General features: G+C 35.7%; 1 protein-coding gene, 1 non-coding gene and 1 pseudogene across 2 annotated transcripts; all 3 read left to right on the forward strand.

The window, feature by feature from the left end:
* The first annotated feature begins 821 nt into the window (after positions 1-821).
* On the forward strand, positions 822-927 carry LOC114914150 (U6 spliceosomal RNA). Its single transcript, XR_003800769.1, has one exon. It is a non-coding gene; the product is annotated as a U6 spliceosomal RNA (small nuclear RNA).
* Positions 928-1,896: 969 nt separating this feature from the next.
* LOC105043078 (ethylene-response factor C3-like) lies at positions 1,897-2,988 on the forward strand. Its single transcript, XM_010920502.4, has one exon. It carries the CDS (start codon positions 1,999-2,001, stop codon positions 2,683-2,685), a length of 687 nt encoding a protein of 228 aa, XP_010918804.1. The 5' UTR covers positions 1,897-1,998; the 3' UTR covers positions 2,686-2,988.
* Positions 2,989-15,055: 12,067 nt separating this feature from the next.
* LOC105043111 (serine/threonine-protein phosphatase PP1 isozyme 4-like) lies at positions 15,056-22,719 on the forward strand (annotated as a pseudogene).

Raw genomic sequence — 22,719 nt, forward strand, 5'->3', positions numbered from 1 at the left:
TGAAAAGGATAGGTAGATTATTTTAACTGAATAATAACTTTATTGTCTTATGATGGGGAAAAATGGATATTATAAAATGGATTTGCTTCATTCTCAAAGTCATGAAGAAATTCCAAGGAACCCATGGAAGATCCCTTAAACAGCTTCGCCAGCACGGAACAAGGTCAAGAGTGTCACAGGGCCCATGTTGTGGAAGGACTTCCAATTCCAACTTTCCTTTCTTCTAGTTTTTAAGGGGAACTGCATGTGGACTAATTCTGCTAACGTTGATGGATTTCTGATATTTGTGATTTTGTTCTGCTCCTTTTGTTAAAGCTATGGCATCTGGATTTTGCTACAATAGTATCAAGCAAGAGATGATACCAATCTTGACATGTTGCCCCGATACAGAGTCTCGTATATTGGAATTAAATGCAGATCTAGACTTCTCAACTAGGAAAGGATATGGTTTCTTGTAGGAAGTAATGAGAGGGACAAGCTAATGTGCGGCCAAATAAGCTTGATATCCACTTTGTGCATGTTTTGGTGTTCAGATTTCTCCAGCAGGATTGCTGGAATCCTGTCAATTTTCCTGTGGAAACATCTCCTATTAATTTGGACACTGGAGTTGTCACCTTCAATTAGCTAGGTCCAAAGCACTACCAGCCAATTGGCATCAAGAGCATTTTCAGGCAATCCAAGAAGCTACGCATTTAGATGAACCGAATGTAGCGTCTCTACTTTTGACGCAGGACACGTTATCGGATTGCTTGGTTTCACATCATCAATGGTAGGGTTTTCATTGAAGTATGGAAAAGTTCTCTAAAACAAAATCATAGTATGTCTCTTCAAAGATTTCTGATAAATTGGAACGATATAGAGAAGATTAGCATGGCCTTTGCACATGCAAGAATGACACGTGCAAATCGAGAAATGGTCCAAAAACAAAATCATTGTATGCAAACAATTTTTTCATATGATGTGCATGTCTGGTGAACTAGCCAGGCTTATAATGAAGGATGGAGGAGAGTTTCTGGGTTTGATACTTGGGAAGGTTCCAGGTACTAAATACAGGTTATAGTACCATATATGGGAATATTTTTCCTTCCCTCACAACACATCGATTCTTTCCCAGCGAAATAAACAACTAGAAATCTGCATTTCTGACGTAAGCTTATCCAGTGAGAACAACCAACTTCGAGTTCTATATAACATACAATGTCGACTCATTTTCTAGCAGTGTAAGCTAGCTCCATTTTTTGAAAATTTAAACAACAACAATATATATTAAGCTTAACATCAGCAACTAAACATCCCCATCTATAAAAAGTTATTGCTCTTAATTTGCACGTTCATTAATCTCTGCACCTGCTTTCTAGAGCACCACAGAGTGGGAATCCCCTTCTTGCTCCTCGTTGTGCCATTGCATTCACTGTAGACTTTTCTTTTTTTAATGTAAATCCACTGTGGACTTGAGCAAAGGTCTTATCCAACCACTCAGTGCCCCACATGTTTTAAGCCATGAAGCCATATCTTCTTAACATATATATATATATATATATATAGAGAGAGAGAGAGAGAGAGAGAGAGAGAGAGAGTGTGTGTGTGTGTGTGTGTGTGGGTGTGTGTGTTTGGCTCCAGAAGCTCCCAGCCAGCCAAATGCTTGGCTACACCAGTGCAGCTGGTAGCCGTAGGAGCTTTTGCTACCATTAAATGTCACAATGCACTAACGACCACTCCCCGGATGCCAGTCTGACCTGGCCGCCGTGCTTGATTGACCCACGTGCTCTTTCGGCCACCATGCGGGCCCCACCCCGCCCACGTGGGCCCCATGCGGACGCCTTCACGCACCCACAATCCATGCACCCCCTTAATTTGTCTTTATCCTCCTCCAAATCCCTCCCCTGATTCAAGTATAACATGGGGCGGGCTTCCAACATTTCCACCAGCGAACAGAGAGTTCCAGAGTAGCTTCAAACTAGAAAAGACACCCAGCTTCTCCTTTCCTCCCAAGTCCCAATGGATCCCCCCTCCTTTTACTCCCAAAGCTACCAGCACTCACCAGAATCCTCCACCGGCTCGCCCGAGCCCTCCCCGTGGGACTTGGGGCTCTTCTACTCCGAGCAAGAGCCCCTCCCTTTCGATGTGAATGACTCGGAAGAGATGCTCCTGCTCGACATGCTCGCAGAGGCCTCTGCCAAGGCTTCATTGTCATCCGATGCCAGCGATTCCAATTCCAGCCAGCCCAAAGAAGAGGAGGTGGACTCCAAGAGCCAGGAGGCAGGACATGGCGCCAAAGAGCGAAGCTACCGAGGGGTGAGGAGGAGGCCATGGGGGAAATTTGCTGCGGAGATTCGAGACTCGACCCGGCACGGCGTAAGGGTGTGGCTTGGAACCTTCGATAGCGCAGAAGCTGCAGCGCTGGCCTATGACCAGGCGGCGTTCTCGATGCGGGGGCCGATGGCGGTGCTGAATTTTCCGGTGGAGCGAGTTCGGGAGTCGCTGAGGGGGATGAAGTATGGGGAGGAGGAGGGAGTGTCGCCGGTGTTGGCGCTGAAGAGGAAGCACTCCATGAGGAGGAAATCAAGGGGGAAGAAGTCGACGGGGAGGGAGGTGAGGATAGAGAGTGTGGTGGAGTTGGAGGACCTGGGGGCAGAGTACCTCGATGAGCTTTTAAGGCAATCAGAGGTTGCTGGCCCTTGGTGAAGTTGAACTACTTCAATTCTCATGACTTTGTTCTTTCTCTGAATTTTCTCTTAGTTTCCAAATCCTTCCTTGTTTCCTTCTTTTTTTTTTTTTTTTTCTTTTTTCTTTTTTTAATTTTTATGCTTAAGGGAAGAAGAGAACTCCCAAGCTTGTTTCCTTCTAATCTAGGAACAACTTTCTTTTCTTTTGACTTTCTAGATGGCAAGGATGTTACGGTAAGAAGTTTTGGGATTTTACGTCTTCCTGATGCAATCAATTAGCTGTTCTTAATGTAAAGACTTTCTACTGATGGATTTTGGATTACTTTGTGGGTCTCAATCACAATACAAAGAGAATTTGAGCTTAAGTGCATGCATCCCAACTCTTTGGGGGAATTAATGCGTATTAGTGATAAAAATGGTCAATAAAAAGTAGGTTCAGCCGAAGAATCTACTCCAAATGACCAAAATTATTTCTGGCAAACAATATATGGAAATTGCTTAAGTTAGATTCAGCCGGCTTCATCATTATCCGTGCTAGGATGGATAAGACTTCTATATCTTAATTATACCTGTCCTTGAATCTTTTGCATCATCCTAGATTGATTAGTTATAGAGGGATGTTTAGGGGACGACCAGGACATGATCTTTTATGGTGCTTCAAGCCGGAACATCAAATCAAGCTAACTATTTCTTTCTTTCATTTGGTGGAGACATCCCCACCTACCGCCCGCCCTTTTTGTGTATCTTTACTTTTTGCTAATAATACAAGATTACATGAAGCACTAACATAATCCAAATTGATATTATTATTAAGATATTCAAGTAGATTATCTACAGATATCCCCACCTATAAAATTAATCTGAGTCAACTTTGAGACACATAGGCTAATTATGCACCCAGCAAAGTTGTTTGGTGGAGCCCAAGATGAAAATTCAAGAAGAAAATAGTCTAGAAAAAAATAGCTAAAATGCATTGGTTATCTTAATCTAGTGGCCAATTATTTGATATATCAATGCATGGCATTAACAGTGGGTGCATTTTTGCTGGGTCAGGGAGGTGCATGTAGTCCTTTCTTGCATCCAACATTTCCTAGCATCAATTGTCCACTTTCATGAAATGCATGGTCATATGAACTCCAAAGGTGGATTATTAAATTCATTAGAAGTTGATGACTACATCCTAAACTAATCACCAATTATCATATTTCTAGGCTATAGAAAGAATATCACTCTTCACAGGGATGTTGACATTTGTATCCACCATGTTTCCAAGAAATATGGGAGCACCAATCTTTCTACAAGCTTTCTCCATCATGATGAGTAATTGTCATCTAATGACCTATCAAAAACATGAACCTACTTTAAGCAAATTGTGCCTTCTCTTTTTTTCTTTTTTGAGAAGGATGAAAAGATGCTAACCCAACTAACTTATCCAAATCCAGCTATTTAGTGATGAATCACCCACAACTCAGAACTTTGAATCTTCTACATTAAGGAGTATGACCAATTGGACATTGCCAAATTCACAATAATACCTGTAAATCAATTTCTCATTTATACAACTGTCAATTATCACTTCATCACTTGGTGAAGGTATAGTAAATTCTAAGCCTTTTTGAGTAGATATCTTAACTAAAAAGAAAAAAAAATTCTCTATTCCCTTCTCTCCTCCACTCCTCCTCCTTCACTACCACCGAACACCCCCTCCACCTTTATGCCACCATGGGCTACCTTTAGCCACAAGCCCCATCCCTCTCCTTTATCTTCTCTATCCTTCGTAAGGCTTGCACTACCACCCACTCCTTTCCTATGGGATCTCAAGTCCATGCCTTGACCTTTGCAATCGAGGACTTCAGCAACGAACTCTTCATCCAGAGCATCCTTATCTCTGTGTATGTTTAGTGCTTCGACCTGACATCTATTTACAAAAATTCAATGGATTATCTATCATAGACATCTCTATTTTCTCTAAACTCTCCTCCAAAAATGAGCTTCCTTTTAAGTAAACTATTATGACTTAAGGTGCAATGTACCTTAAATTTAGTAGAAGTTGATGACCACATCCTAAACTAATCACCAATTACTATATTTCTAGGCTATAGAAATAATATTGCTCTTCACAGGGATGTTGACATTTGTATCCACCATGCTTCCAAGAAATATGGGAACATCAATCTTTCTACAAGCTTTCTCCATCATGATGAGTAATTGTCATCTAATGACCTGTAAAAAATATATACCTACTTTGAGTAAATTATGCATTCTCTATTTTTTTTTTTTTTTTGAGAGGGATGAAAGGAGGCTAACCTAACTAACCTATCCAAATCCAGCTACTTAGTGATGTACCACCCATAACTCAGAACTTTAAATCTTCTATGTTAAGGGGTATGACCAATTGGACATTGCCAAATTCACAATAATACCTGTAAATCAATTTCTCATTTATACAATCGTCAATTACCACTTCATCATTTGATGAAGGTATAATAGATTCTAAGCCCTTTTGAGTAGATATCTTAACTAAAAAGAAAAAAAAATTCTCTATTCCCTTCTCTTCTCCACTCCTCTCCCTCTATTGCCACCAAACACCCCCTCCACCTCTACGCCACCATGGGCTGCCTCTAGCCATAAGCCCCACCTCTCTCCTTTATCTTCTCTACCCTTCGTAAGGCTTGCACTGCCACCCACTCCTTCCTTATGGGATCTCAAGTCTATACTTTGACCCTTGCAATCGAGAATTTTGACAACGAACTCGTCTAGAACATCTTTATCTTTGTGTATATTTAGTACTTCGACCTGACATCTACTTGCAAGATATTTGATGGATTATCTTTCATAGACGTCTCCATTTTCTCTAAACTCTCCTCCAAAAGTGAGCTTCCTTTCAAGTAAACTATTATGACTTAAGTTGCAATGCACCTTAATTTAGCATCCTAACTAATTCAACTATATAGCTCCAAACCTCTTAATAGAGTGTTTGTTTCCCAAAATAGATAATTAACCAGAAGAGGTCCAAAAGCTTAGCAATCTTTCTTAGATAGGTCAAGCATTGAAAATGATTTACTTCTATTTTTTATTTTTTATTTTTTTGGTAGAAACCGATTTGGAGCATTATACTATGTTAATTTGTAAGGCCCGATGTGTTTTTGTATCAATCAGTAGTCTTTAGCCTCACTTAGCAAGTAAGGTCCTATTAAATCTTTGATGTTAACAACCCCAAGCCCTCCTTGTGCTTACAATTTGCAATCTATATTCTAATTAACAACAATAGCCATTGTAGAAGAAGGCTAAGGTCCTTTTTACAAGAATTTCCTTCTCATCTTATCAACCTCCACAACTAAGCATTTAGTGAAAAAGAAGATAGAAAGAAAGTGTAGGGGGAGGCTTATTGATATAGGATTTATCAATATATAGCCTTCAATAATAGAGACTGAAGAGTTCACCCGATCAATTTTGAATCAAAGCGATCGAGGATTGGTTGCTGGATCTTTTTGAGGGAATGAGAATAGAGGGAGGGCCCATATAAGTGATTAGGAAAGAAGCTATTTGGCAATTCAAAATCGTCAGTAAGAGGTGGGAATGTTGATCCTATCGTCCCAACAAAATCATAAAGTTTTTGCTGAAATTAACTATTAACCCTAAAGCTAGTTGGAAATCCAAGAGGATGTATTCGAGAGTAGTGGTTTTCTAAATTGAAAGATAGTAGAATATTAAGGTATCATCAGCAAATTATAGAATTTTAATTTTGCCTAAATTTTGATCAGGTCCAAGACCAATTATAATGACCTAAAACTCGTCTAAAAAAGCTAGCCAAAAGATGTTATTAGAGTTCTTTGGCCTTATATAACCATCCAAGATTTTTCTAATGCATAACTGGTATGGAATTAGTTACATGTTCACATGGGCCCTCACACTAGTTATGGTCCTCTAGAATTAGCTAATTAAAAGGAGACAATTAGGAATATTGGATCATCCTATCTCCAAACTTTTTAACAAGTAATCCATCTTCTAATTGCATCATTATTTTATAATATTGTAATTTTATGAAATGACAATAGAAAAGATTAGAATTCTTTTTGGTTTAAGCCCTAATGAAGATTCTCCTGAACCAATGTATCAAAAGCTTTCTAAAAATCTAACTCACGAGAAGCTCCTTTCTTCTTAGCTTTTCAACTGAAATTGATCACCTCATATGCACTAAGATATAGCTGACCAGCTAACTATTTGGCAAAATTCATTAGGAAAGGTATACCAATCATGATGTTCTTTTAGTTCGCTGGCTGACTATGAGACCTGATGTAGGAATAATTCTATATTTTTACAATAAGTGCGAAGGATAATTTTTTGATATAAAAATAAATTTTACAATGCAGTTTCTTTGCTAATATAGGGTGGTTTTTTTCATGTGACTAAGGGATAATCCACTAGTCTCCTTTTCATCAAAAAAAAAAAAAAAAAACGAGGTGGGTCTTCCTCCCTTTATCAAATCAGTGTTAGCCAGCATCAATTTAAAAATAATTTAACATTTTCCCTAGAAAGACCATAAAAGTTTAGAAAATCCTATTCAAAGCCTATGTCACCAATGTCTTAATCTTATCCTTGTCATTTCGATAATCGTCAAATCCTTCACGTGGGGCTACGTTTGGAGCTTCTCACGGCACACCGTATCAATTGCTCGGTCTACAACTGCGGGCGTGGTTTGCATCCATTAGCTTGGTTCCCCCCGTCTATTAATCTCCTCAGAATGTGCTTACAAGCATACAAACATTGAATGAGATCACTTGCGGGCCTATCTCAAAATCAATAGTGGATCCTCATCCTTAGCCGTTAAATCAAATGCTAAATGGTTCAAATATCGCCCAAAACTTTATTATTCCTCCTAGACCTCGAAATAAGTCCTATAGTTTGAACTCATCTAGATACCACCTCATTTATCCCAGTTGTGACAATTTGTACTTGGGTTAGTATTCTTGGGTGGGATGAACTTGCCCGGGGTGTGGGAGCTATGGTCCCCATTGCCTTTACTGTTGTAGGGCTGTCTACCATACGTAAGGTTGGCTCAGCGACAGGACCATTTAGATTTGAATATGATTTGTGGTGGTGACACCTATTTAAAGAAGAGGGCATTGTCTCCGGAAGACTAGGTCCAAGTCAAGAATTTCTTGGGACTTTTCTTCTCCCTTTTTCTAATTCTTTTCGATGGGTGGCTGGAAAGCAACAAAGGTGCCCCTGTCCAATCTAATAAATAGGATTTGGGGGTCCCATCATACCTAAAGGCTAAAAGTTTTGCTGAGGTTTCTAGTTTGTTATTTTCTTCCATGAGTTAGTGCTGATCTTTTATTTGTCCACAAGAAACTTTATACATATCTGCTCTATTTTTTTTTCTTTTAAATACGGACAGATAATCAAATAATTTCAATATGAATGCAACCCATTAAACCAAAAAAGTAAAAAATTCCGATAAGATTCGTGAATATATCTTTTTTTTATTATCAGATCTAATCTTCATATACCTACGACATAAGAAATAATATGATCTGTCATTCTGTTGTCTTCTAAAAACATGCTGAATAGACACTATGCAGATTATCGAAGAAATATCTAGATATTACAAAAAAATAGATAGACCTTTACCTGTTTCATGTTGTTTCGGATCCAGTTGATAACGATCGCTGAACCATCCTCTATACAAATTTTTTCATCCGCAACTCATGTCTGTACAGATAATACCTATTTAGATGATTTGAAGTTGGATCTCAAAATGGAAAGCTCAAAAAATATGATCCTCTACCACCAGCAATCTGACGTTTGGATCCTAAAATATTTTTTATCTGCGCCAAAGTTGTCATGAACTTGACATCTTCACAAGGGTGTTATCTTAAAATACTTGTGCAACAATCCTATTTTCCTATAGCTCTCTTCTTAACTCTCTTCAACTGATATCGATCTATAATACCCTTAATTTGGCATGGTCAATATGAGCCAAGTAAATATTAATATTAAAATTCAAAACCATGGCCAACTTTTTCACGAAGAAACAACTAAGGACACCCATAATCCGCGGCAAGCTTCCGCATGATCCCAAAAAATAATTGATTCAAAGTCATAAAGGAATCCAACTTCAAATTAGATAATATTAAACAAGGAAAATTGTGGTTTGATCCACCCATGGATTTGACAAATTTGAAATCCACGTTGCACCACGGCTCAAATTGGATAACTACTCCCATGCAACAATCAATAAAGATAGCTCTGCATGCTGACGGAGCTTTTCTTAGTATTTTTTTTTCCCCCGAAATGTTTGCATTAAACTCTGCTATGCCAAATTTTGAACAATAATCCATAAGAGAAGGAAAGTCTCTACATCAGTAAACCTGGATCATAAAAAATTTTCGATTCCTACTAATTCACAGACCCCTTTTTTCTTTTAAGGTACTAATATTCAGACTTGTAGATCAAACTACATCATAATTTAGTGGTTTGCTGCTTCCTCCCACCTTTTTATCCCAATTATGCCAGGGAATTTAAATGATGAAGATAATCAAATGCTCTATAACTTAAAAACATACAGGGACCTAAACTTACTAGATACAGATAAATAGTGCAGACAAGAAACTCTATTGAAACAATTCAAAAGCCTTTTGCAAATCCTTTTAAGAGCAGCAACACTTGTGCAAGCAACTTAACATGATCCATTGCTTTTGACGTTGTACCACTCTGTCAATTCCAGTAGCTCCTAACAGCAAGCCAGATGGTCAATAAACTATAGTCCTTTCAATGCTGCTGCAAAGAGCTAAGAACTTGGATACTTACTAGATGAAATGATGAAAGATTACCTCAAAAGGGATAAATAAATGAAATGAAAGCCAAGAAATGTTTAAGACACCGCTGTACGTTTCACAATACGAAAATATCTGCTGGAAATTTAAACAGTGGATGCAAATTTTTGACCAAATAAAAATAATCATGATAAATAAATAAATAAGAATAAATTAAGGAAGAGAAACTTAGATACAGAGACACGCGGATCGCATTGTTCTTGAAGGTAGATTTTATGATCTTTGAAATCAATGATTCGGCATGAAAGGTCCCAATATGTCTATCCTCGAGCATTCAACTATAGCAATACCTTTGTAAGGGGGAGCTCCAAATATAAAGATTAATCGAACTGTTTTTGGTTGTTTTTTGCATCAAGAAAAAGAAAAAATGATGGAGGGCTTTGTTGCAAAAAGAGAAGAGAAAAATATAAAAGGTTTCTTCAGAAAAGAAACAAAGAGAAATTTGTATCTGCATGAGAAAAAAAGAATAATATCTATGGAAGAGCTTTTACGGTAATCTGGTCAATGGAAGCGATCATCCAATCCAATGGCAACAATCATTCAATATCTAATAGTAAAAGACTCCGATGGATAAAAATATGAAATGATATTTATTTTTTATATGGATTGTCATGCTCCGAATTCAATATCGGATCGGATACATGATGGCCGTACATTCCTTGGGACAAAGACCTTAAAGAATATATAAAGCCTAAAATAATTCATTATAATATTATAATATTTATAATTAATAATGATTTATTTTCATAACAATGAGCAAAATTTATACAATTACAAATTCAATTCCTTCTATCATCCGACTGGATATCAATAACGCTCTATCTATTCATTCGCTCACTTGCAAATCCAAACCATAGCTAATCATGAGCATCTTGTAACTCTGAGAAGAAAAAGAGAAATAGAGGGATGTGAGCTTTACAGCTCAATAAGAATCTCACATATCACACCATTGTAATAATATAATCTGAAAATAGCAATAAATATAAAATCTTATATTAAATATACAGAATAATGCAAACATCTATATAAATATATCTCAATTATCTATCTCGTCAAAAGAGAAGTATTATCATATATCAAAGTAAAAGCCTTTTATTCAGTATGAATTTCATGTCTTGTCATCTGTTTCTCTTATCACATATCCGTTTTCTTAATCTTTTCTTTCCGACTTTGGACTAATCAAGATCATGCCTCAATTCTTGATCTGACTTAAAATCTCATGCATAAGTCCGTGGGCTGTCCCAGGCATAAGCTCCTGACGGACTGTCCCAGACATAAGCTCTTGGCTGGCTATCCCAAGCATAAGCTCCTAGAGACTATCCCAGACATAAGCTCCTAGAGACTATCCCAGACATAAGCTCCTAGCAGGCTATTCACATGACGAGGCTAGTCGAAACCATATCTTTTTATTTCATATTGAATTTGTCATATCAATTTTAGTTTGAGATGTGATTAAAATAAATATATCAGATCCATATAGTCATAATGTCAATTACGAATGCACATATATCTAATCAATACATAATATACTTATGCTAAAAATTATATATGAAACAGTTATATTTCAAACATGATAAATCCATCCATCCAAATCTAATGACATAAATTCAACGATACAAATCCAACGGTAAAAATAACATATATAATGGTGATTATGTATAGAGATTCTTATCTCTATCGGTGATCGATCTAAACATAGAAATCGATGAGCTCCTCAATCTATGAACCTGAACTTAAGATATTTTGCTCGATATCTTCTTGTACAATAATTATATATCTACATAATCAGGATTAAACATAAAAATTATGTGTGATTAAGGATAGAAAAATTATGAAAAAATATCCCTAAACATTATAAGTCCAGAACTCTCCTAGGGTCAACCAATGATCTGGGTTATATAGGTATCTGGATCCTCCACTGATCCATAAAATTTTTAGAGAGAGAAAATTATGAAGAGAGAGAAAATTTAAAAAAAAATAGAGAGAAACTCTTCGCATTCCTCAAAAAAAAAGTCTATGATCAAGATCATTAGAGGTCATGTCATGGTGACTCAATAGGAGATTAACAATGATTATATTTATAAATATCTAGTAAGGATCGAACTAGGATCGACAAATTGCATAGTTATCAAAGCGAGTTTGGATCTCTTTGAAAAGTTCATATCAAGTTCATAGTAGGGTCCATGGGTCAGATAGTGAGAGAGAGAGAGATAGGAAAGAGAAAATCTTTTGTTTATTTTTTCTTTCTTTTTTTTCTCCTTCTTATTTTCTTCTTTGCTTAGCCGAGTAGGGGAGGAAGGGCAGTGGTTCTTGGTGGCTGGTGGCCAGAAGACCAACGATAGGTAGCAGTAACAAATGGCCAATGGCGATGGAAACAAGGGATGGCCGGCGGCCAGTGGCCAGCCAACAAAAGAAAATAAACTTATTGAAAAAACTAGGGATCTCCAATTTTTTCTTTATTTATTTCATCATTGATGATCACTGGCGGCCATGATCTTCGAAAAATTGAGGATTCACGATCCAGGGGTGTGGCACCATAGATGGCGGCATCGGTGGTCGAAAAAAGGAAGAGGAAGGCTCGTTCAAAATAAGAAAAAATAGGAGTTCTCTTTTCTTGATTTTTTAGACAAAGTAGGTGGTCGGTGGCAAGGCCTGGGGCCAAGAGAAGATAGAGAAGAGAGAGAAGAAAGGATCGAGCTATTACCTTGGCTCCGACGGTCAAGAAAAGCTCCGATGACTCTTCTTTCTGTCCAGCAACCCATAGAGATCACCTCGAGAAATCTTGATAATCTCTCAACAATCCATGGTGAAAATCTAAGGGAGGAAAAGAGGTCTATTTATAGAAAGATTTTTAGACCTAATCGGACTCCCCTCCGCCCGATCTTGATGAAATTGGAAGCGAAGAAGACTCCGGTTAGGAGTCTTCTTCCTCCTCTCTACCATGCACTGCACTTAGGAGATTTTGGGCTTCTAAAATTTGGGCTTAGTCCAGGGCTCAAATGGACAGGGTTATTACATTCTCCTCCTTTAAAATAATTTTGTCCTTGAAAATAAGTTATGTTGTTTGAGGTACATACTTCAAAAGTATATATTCTTCATATCATTCTCAAGCTTCCAATAATGTCTTACATATTATTTAATTTTTATGATCTTGATATAACAAAAATATTTGAAATTTTAAATTCATTCCTTTTATATTATTTCTCAATTTTTTTGAAGAATAGTAATATTTTGACCTTGTATTAAAATATCATAGTTATTTATCCAATACATTCCACTTAAAATTCATAATTATTTCAGACTACCTATGATAGAAAATAAAAAAAGATCAAATATCGAGCACTCTTCACAAACATCAATTTCTTTCTTCTTTTGATCTTCTAACAAATTTAATAGATGGACTTTCATCTTAAGAAAATCTCAACCTTATATGTCAGCTCGAGTAATAATATTAAATTTTAAAAAATGAGATCTCTGTCAAGACATTCTAGGTTTGAACTAACAAAAGAACTATCAAGCTATTAACAATAAACTTGAAATATCTAGGATTTTTTAGCATTATCTGTAATGAAATAACCTACTAACAAAAATTGCACGTCTATGATTAGATTTGGTCAAAAATATTAGTAGCAATCTTTCATTATCAATAAAATCTTTCTTTATTTGCAACTAATGTATTCCATCATAATATCTTTTGAATCAAAGAATTAATATTTCTAATCAATTTAAATCATCATATTTTTGTTGTGCACTCTGATCTTAATTTATCAAATTATATAGGTTTATTGAAAGATAAAAATATCTTTGTATGTTAGATCAATCAAAGATAGATCCAACCTTCAAACTTCTTATAAAATTCAGAATAAAACTTTAAGTCTTTTTGTCTTTACTATCCCTTGGGCATAGCACATCAAAATTAAATCTTGATCTACTTTCTATGTTTGAAATCATTGCATAAGCTTTATCACTTCTCAAGAATCCAATATATCTAGAATTAATTGGAGTTAACCTTGGATTTATCTTATAATTATTTAAATAATTTTCAAACCAATATTTTTTTTAAAAGAATTAACTTTAACTCGAATAAATTAGAAGAACTCAAGTCAACATCTTTGTTAGTAGAATCAACTTAATTTTTTTTTTCTTGTAGAGATCTCCTCATCACAACCCTCAACATCAATCAATAAATTCAGACAAAATCTTATCCCTTATATATTAAGACTTACATAAGTCATTCAAAATTTAACAATAGCAAGATATCTTAGATAAGCTTAAAAATCTAAACTTTGACTTGAATAGTTAATACACTCCACTATCTTCAACAATCATTAGAATATTAAGGAATCTAATCCAAAGATAGTAATACGAATTATTAAAAATTTTATCATAACATGTATATCATACTCTAACAAAATAAAATTTCTTATTCGATTGAACAACAATATCAAAATACCCTAGATTTACTTAGGAAAGTAAATTTTTGACTTGAAATTCAATGCAACTTGAAAGATAAAAAAATATCATATCCAAATATGATATTTTGAATAACCAAAAATTTTATCAAGATGTATATCTCATATTCTCATAATTAAATTCAAGTATATTTTTTATCTAAATTCGAGTTTCATATATAATCCTCTTATAGGTTCAATGCTCGAAAATATTTCTCTTTCATATAATATAATTTCTTCTTAGACTACATTCTAACTAACTGCCTTCTGATAAATTCAAAATTTATAATGATTAGATAATAATATCAAAATCAAAAAGTTATTATGATCTCCACCCATATAAGTTTAGCATTTCAAAATCATTAAGTTATCCAACATAACATATCAATACCTCTCACTTTATTTCAGGGTCAACACTTCTCATACTTAGGTCAATCCTACTAATTAGAATCTAAGATATAACTCATCAATTCTATTATAAATATCATATGCCACTTATACATAAATTTCATCATAGTATTTACTGATTCAAAATTTAAATATTAAATTCTTTCTTTTATGTCTATCATAGTGATCATAACCTAAGTTCAAATATCACCCCGAATAATTATAACCTTAAGCTCAAATACCACTTAAGTTATATTCTTTAGTGATCATAACCTAAACTCTAATATCATTCTATCATATTCTTAATGATCATAATCTTAAGCTCTGATATTATCTATTATACTCTATTGATTATGATCCCAAAGTTTGATAATGCTTATATCACAATCCTTAGTGATCTTAAACTTCAATTCTGATACCATTCTGTCACACTCCGAACCTAACATCGGATCGGATACGTAATGACTGCATACTCCTTAGGACAAAGACCCTAAAGAATATGTAAGATCTAAAATAATTAATTACAATATCTCAATATCTATAAATAATAATAATATATTTTCATAATAATGAGCAAAATTTATGCAATTACAAATTCAATTCTTTGTATCATCTGACTGGATATCAATAATGCTCTATCTATTTCGCTCACTTGCAAATCCAAACCATAGCCAATCATGAGCATCCTGTAACTCTGAAAAGAAAAAGAAAAATGAAAAAGTGTGAGCTTCACAGTCCAATAAGAATCCCATATATCACACCAATAATATAATCTAAAAATAGTAATAAACATAAAATCTCATATCAAATATCCAGAATAATGCAAATATTCATATAAATATATGTCAATTATCTATCTTGTCAAAGGAGAAGTATTATCATATATCACCAGTAAAAGTCTTTTATTTAGCATGAATTTCATATCTTATCATCTATTTCTCTTATCACATATCTAGTTTTCTTAATCTTTTTTTTTCGACTTTGAACTAATCAAGATCATATCTCAATTCTTGATCTGACCCAAAATCTCATATGTAAGTCCGTGGGGGTTGTCCCAGGCATGAGCTCCTGACGAGCTGTCCCAGGCATGAGCTCCTGACAGGCTATTCTAGGCATAAGCTCCTAGAGACTATCCTAGATATAAGCTCCTAGAGGCTATCCCAGGTATAAACTCTTGGTAGACTATCCACATGACGAGGCTAGTTCAAATTATATCTTTTTATTTTATATTAAATTTGTCATATCAATTTCAGTTTGAGATGTGATTAAAACAAGTATATCGGATCCATATAGTCATAATGTCAATTACTAGTGTGCATATATCTAATCAACACATAATATACTCATGCTAAAAATTATATATGAAACAGTTATATTTCAAACATGACAAATCCATCCATCCAAATCCAACGATATAAATTCAACAATACAAATCCAATGATCAAAATAATATATATAATGGTGATCATATATAGGGATTCTTATCTCTACCGATGATCGATCCAAATACAGAAATCGATGAGCTCCTCAATTTATGAATCCAAAATCAAGATATTTTGCTCGATATCTTCTTATACAATAATTGCATATCTACGTGATCAGGATTAAACATAAAAATCATGTCCGATTAAAGACAAAAAAATTATGAAAAAAAAATTTCTAAACATTATAAATCCAGGACTCTCCTAGGGTCAACCAATGATCTGGGTTACGTAAGTATCTGGACCCTTTACTGATCTATAAGATTTTTAGAGAGAGAAAATTATGAAGAGAAAAAAAATTTTAGAAAAAGAAAATAGAGAGAGAAACTCTTCGCATTTCTCAAAAGAGAAATCTATGATCAAGATCGTTAGGGGTCATGTCATGGTGACTCAATAGGAGATTAACGATGATTATATTTATAAATATCTAGCAAAGATCGAAATAGGATCGACAAATTGCACAGTTATCAAAACGAGTTCGGATCTCTTTGAAAAGTTCATATCAGATTGAGAGAGAGAGATAGGAGAGAGAAAATCATCTATTTATTATTTTTTTTTTCTCCTTCTTATTTTCTTCTTTGCTTAGCCGAACAGGGGAGGAAGGGTGGTGGTTCTTGGTGGCTGGTGGCTGGTGGCTGGAAGACCGACGATAGGTGGCGGTAATAGATTGTCGATGGTGACGGACATAAGGGATGGCTGGCGGCCAATGGTCGGCCAACAAAAGAAAATAAAATTTTCGAAAAAATAGGGGACCTCCATTTTTTCTTTCGTTTCTTCGGTCATCGGCAATCACTGGCGGCTATGACCTTCGGAAAAGATAGTAGGTAGGTGGAGGGTTTAGGATCCAGGGGTGTGGCACCATAGATGGCGATACCGATGGTCGAAAAAAGGAGGAGGTAGGCTCGTCTAAAATAGGAAAAAGTAGGGGCTCTATTTTTTTGATTTTTTCAGCAAAGCAGGTGGTTGGCGGCAAGGCCTGGGGCCAAGAAAAGATAGGAAAGAGAGAAAGAAGAAAGGATCAAACCCTTATCTTGACTCCGATGGTCGAGAAAAGCTCTGACGACTCTTCTTCCCGTCTAGCAACCCATAAAGATCACCTCAAGAAATCCTGATAATCTTTCAACAATCTATGGTGAAAATCTAGGGGAGGGGAAGGGGTCTATTTACAGAAGGATTTTTTAGATCTAATTGGACTCTCCTCCGTCTAATCTCGATAAAATCGGAAGCGAAGAAAATTTCAGTTAGGAGTCTTCTTTCTTCTTTCTGCCACACACTGCACACAGGAGTTTTTGGGCTTTTAAAGTTTGGGCTTAGTCCAGGATCAAAATGGGCAGGATTATTATATGGATAAGGATAAGAAGTTTGAAATATCTAAAAATATTTAATTTAAATAAAAAAATAATCAATAATATGTATATTTAAATATTTATGAGCAGTACCGTTGGTATATCAAATGTAACGGCATGTAATTGCCCCAGGAAAAAACTTACAGCACAAATAAGTAGATTTGAAAATGAAACTTCCTTGCAGATCAAAACAAATTTAGGAAACTTCCTTGTACTATTTATTTATTTTGTGCTCAGTGGCATGGCTATCACTCATTTAATTGAGGGAAGCAAAGGGGTAGTGGGAGGGGGATAAAGCATCCCACAAGGTGACAGAGCCCGACGGCTGAAAAAATATAGAGAGAGAACAGAGAGGATAAAAGGAAAATCCATAGGGCAACTACCCTATCAGTTACAAAACCGTCGCCTCTCCAGAGAGAGGAAGGTCGGACATCAAACAGGGTACCAATCTTCACCAAAAAAAAAAAAAAAAAAAAAAGACAGGGTACCAATCATTTTTACCAAGCAAAAAAAAAAAGAAAAAAGAAAAATCAGGGTACCGATCATGGGTGGCGGGGCCATCTTGGATGTTAAAGCATTTTTCCAGGGTTCTCTTGGTCTTGGTGGATGGGCCTGTGGAGATTTCTGCGTAATTGGCCATTTAATTATGGCTATCTTTTGAGCGGTATTTGAAAGTTTTTTGGGAGATGGGACCGTAGAGACTAGAGAGGGGATTGTTTTGTAACAGGTGGGGTAGTTGCCCCATGGATTTTCTTTTTAACCTATTCTATTCTCTCTCTGTTTTTGTTTGTTTTCAGCCGTCGGGTGCTTTGTCAGCTTGTGGGGCGCTGTATCACCCTCCCAATTTTTTTTTTGGTGAGAACCCTCCCAATCTTTTTTACCCCTTTGATTCCCTCGATTAAATGAGTGATGGCCGTATAAGCTCAAAATGGATAAATAATGAAAGGAAGCTTCTTTTTTTTTTTTTAAATGAAAAAAATAGAAAATATGTAGCTTCCTTTATTTATTGATTAAGTAGAAAATATATATATACACAAAAAAGTGAAGCACATGATATGAAGAGATGTCAATAAGAAAGGTGATGCATCAAGAAGATTAGGCTATTTCATAACTTATTATGTCTTTCAATTAACCTCTTACTATAAAGTGGCTCCCAAAATGAAATATATGCAAAGCTCTTTAAAGAATTGTGTAGTTGAAAAAATTTTTTTGATAAAAATTATTATATTTCTTTCTTTCCATATCTCCCAAAGGATAGCATAAAGTTCGTCCTCTGCTCTTTCATATATTTTTTTTGGTATGCAAGGAAGTTTCACATTAAAACCTACTTATTTATACTCATAAGGTTTTTCGCTGGAGCAATTACATTATGTTTACATTCGATATATATATCAACAGCAATGGCCATAAATATTCAAATATGCATATTTTTATATTATCAAACTTACAGCAGTGTCTCAAAAAAGAGCTGGGTTAATAAGGATGTACTTTTATTAAATAGGGGTATATGTGGAGCATGTCATAGAGGACATACGGTGATCTGCCTCCGCACAACAGAGGGCTCAAGGTATGCTGAAATACATAGAATATATGTTCTACCAAATATATATATATATATATATATATATAATACATACATCTCAGTAAGAGATATTATTTTTTTTTGATAATATACATACCGTAGTTTATAGGCTTATGACCCTTGAGAGGTAACCGGTACATTTGCAGTAGTCGTAGCTTTTAGGCTTACGATCTTGGACCGTAACTAATACGTTTGCCGCTATCGGACTTCACGGCTTTGTCCTCTGGATTTTAACCCAAAAGGTACCTCTTTAAGGAGAAAATGTCTCCTATCTCATATAAGGAAGAATACCTTGACTCACAATCGCTATGGGACTAAACACCCCACAACACTTATAATTCTAAAATATTTGAATTTTATATTGTCTCAAACTTGTGTTCTATTTGGGATAACCATACATAAAATATATGTCTGTGTGTACACAACCATTATACCAAAATACATATATGTATACGTGGGTAAGATGCACATGAAAATATGTATACGTGCACGCATGTCAAACTTGCATTCTAGTTAATATATTCATGATGCACAAAAAGTCCATGCACCACTGATTTAGTGGAATAATAACAACAGTTTAAGATATAGTACTGACCTTACTAGAAGCTCCAGAAGGTCTCTGCTAACTTGCATAGTGTTGTCTCAGGTACATTCTCTACTTTCTGCAGTAATCCTCTGTTCCATATGGTTATGGGCTGAGTACCAGCTGCAGCTTGTGGACCAGCTGTAGCTCCACAAACACTAGGTGGTGTCAACACAGTTGATGTTTTAGAGCTGCTGAGTATGAGACAAGAGATCCTGCCTCAATGGCAAGGGATCTTGGGGATCTGGAAGTGGAAACTTTATTGGTAGAGGGCCTTGAACAGAGCAAAGACCTCTTACCGCCGCTTCATAGATCAATTCCAAATGTAACTGGTAGGAAACTACACAAGGAAAAAGTTCCTTCAAATAAACAGCAAACTTAGTGGGGGCACTTTTTTTTTCCAGGTTATAAAGATGCTGATAACCTCGTATTTCAAATGGGACTAATAATTTTTGCATTTGGGTAACAGAAACTGAGAAAAAAAAAATGCATCAAACTTTGAAAATGTGAAGGTTGTGTAATGTGAAAGTAATATTCATCATTTCAAAATGAAAACAATTGGTGATTATTAAAATTTGAAGTTAATTAAGGAAAAAGAAAAGACTTCTAGGTGCCGATGTTCTCTGTTCTTTAGAAGACAGGATTAATGAATGCAAACATCTTCTAAAAGAGCCAGCAGAAGTTTGCCAGGACTTTCAAGCCTTACATGCGACCAACAGTTAACCTTTAAGACAGCTTACCACTTTGACACAACCTGTAATGAGAAACACACATCAATTATTTCCACAAGATTGTCATAGAGAACATCTTAAACAGCAATACATTTCCAACTTGCAGCGCATATCGTAAAATATGCACTCAATAGGGCTGAAAATGAAGGGTTTGGATTATGCCTTTTACATGGAAGGATGATTCAACATCTTTTGCGATGCCAACCATTGGATTGCACAATGGCCGCTATGAGATCTATGCAGATGGATGGAAGGAAGAGATTAAAGTGCTTTGAAATATATGCAAGACATGATCCCATGGTTGAGGTGGCGAAAGAAGATCAACCATTCTTTTGTGTCAAAGGTGCAACCCAAACCCAAAAATGGATTGCATGTGTTGACTTTTCTGCATCTACGTTGTATTTGCTTTTGTTGAGCAGATATTACAAGTGGATGTAGATACTGATGCAAGAGTGACTGCCGAGTAAGCCCAAGAAGAAGCCCACGAGAGAAGGCCATTATCATTTGACCTGTCATAAGTATATTTTAATAAGGAGTTAGGTCATGGGTATTTGCGAAGTATCCATTGAGAACGTTGGAAATTCAACTACAGTAGGACTTTTGCGTGTTTGTGGATCCCTTGGAAATTTGGGATGACTCCTTGGTAATTACATCATATTAATATTTTGAAAGAAAGTCGTTCTCTCTCTCTCCCCCCCGTGTTTTTTGTGTGCGTATGTATGCATATAACGTCTATGCAATGAAAAGTAACCTCTTTATCTAAATTTATCTTGAGTTCTTGTTTTCTGCTCTTACTTTCATAACGTAAGAGATGAGAGTTTTTAAACCTAGTTGTGCTTGTGTTCCCTCCATGTGTGTATTTTTTTTTTCCCTTTTTTTTAAAAAAAATTGTTCCATCCTGGAGTCAATTGGTATCAAAGCTATTGATTCTTGAAGGCAATGGCACAATCTTATTTCAACAATATAATTAAGTCATCTCATGTATTTAAGACATGCCTTACTAATGATATGCCCATCAAAGCTATTGTGTTCCCGGTTTTTTCCTCTCAATTTTTTTTCACAAGAAAAAATGTCCTGATTTATTAATAGTAGAATGAGTTATAAATTCTAGTTAACCTGCAATAATATTGTATATGCTTTGCTTCTTTGTTTGTATGTTCCCAACTCATGGTTTCTCGCATGTTCTGCATCATCCATTTGTGTCCTTTTACCCTTATACGCCATAAATTATATAAGCAATTTAAAATTTGGAACTGCTTCAGTTTTTAATCATTTTGTAACAAAACATCTTTCACGTGTTATACCATGGAGATACTCAACAATTTTTACTCCATTTTCAGGTTTAAATAAGTAATATTGAAAATATCTGTTTCATTGATCAACTTGTTGCATACGTGAAGCAAGTTAGAGCCTATAATATAATTGTGGCTTGCTTTGGAATGCTGGTGATATTCATGACCGGTATTCCGACCTCTCAAGTCTCTTTGAGTATGGTGGATTTCCACCTCAAGCTGCTAATTACTTGTTTATAGGGGATTATGTAGATCGAGGGGAACAAAGCCTAGAAACAATGTCTTCTTTCGGCATACAAGATCACGTATCTTTCTCTTAATATGCCTCTGTAAACCGTATCTATGGGTTTAACGATGAATTAAGCGCAGATCTACCATGACACTTGAAGGTCTTCACAAATTGCTTGAACTGCCTTCCTGTGGCAGCTCTTATTGATGAGAAGATTCTTTGCATGCATGGAGGTCTTTCTCCGGACTTGCGAAATTTGGACCAAATGCGAAATCTATAGCACCCTGCCGATGTACCAGACACTGGACTTCTTCATGATCTTCTCTGGTCCGATCCTAGCAATGATATTCAAGGATGGGGATTTAATGACAGGCGAACATCATATAATTTTGGGCCTGGTAGGGTATCTTCATTCCTTCAGAAACATGATTTAGTCCTTATATGCCGTGCTCACCAGGTTATAGATGACTGTCTTCATTTATTTTTGATTCTTGATGTATAAGTTAAGCCACTATTTCATTCAAGTTTTTCTTTTTGTACTTGTCAAGTGGTAAAGGATGGGTGTGAATTCTTTGCTGACGGACAACTTGTAACAATCTTCTCTGCCCCAAACTACCCCGGTTATTTTGGCAATTCAGGTGCCATGATGAGTGTAGATGAAAACTCGAGGTCTTCATTCCAAATATTAGAGCCTGCAGATAAGGAAAGTTTGGCTTTGGAAGTACGACTACAAAGTTTGGCTTCGGCAGTCCAACTACAGCTAAAGCTGCAATCCCACGCCCAGCAGCATGAGTCAAGGTGCATGCAGTTTTTCTTACTTGGAGCACCTGAATCTTAAATGTGCTGGAGAAGTAAAAAAGAACAGAATTTTAACTTGTTCCTGCTTAATTTCTTGAGTTGCAGGTGTTATTAAATCTTACGGGCTCTTCAGACTCTGTCAAAACAGAGAAGAAATCTAACTCATCCTTAAAAACAAATTTAAAGTGATATTGATACATTGTGATTAAGATACAACCTTCGCTAGGATTGCAGAAACAGTTGGATTTATATCGTTGAGCGCAAAGAAGGCATTCTTTTATTTTTGTTTTTGTTTTTGTTTTTGTTTTTTTGTCTTAGTCACAAGAGACTCTGA

This window comes from Elaeis guineensis, chromosome 4 (assembly GCF_000442705.2).
Source record: "Elaeis guineensis isolate ETL-2024a chromosome 4, EG11, whole genome shotgun sequence".
Classification (NCBI taxonomy): domain Eukaryota; kingdom Viridiplantae; phylum Streptophyta; class Magnoliopsida; order Arecales; family Arecaceae; genus Elaeis; species Elaeis guineensis.

Coding starts and splice junctions, on each gene's coding strand:
- LOC105043078 (XM_010920502.4), top strand. CDS start 1,999: ATGGATCCCCCCTCCTTTTACTCCCAAAGCTACCAGCACTCACCAGAA.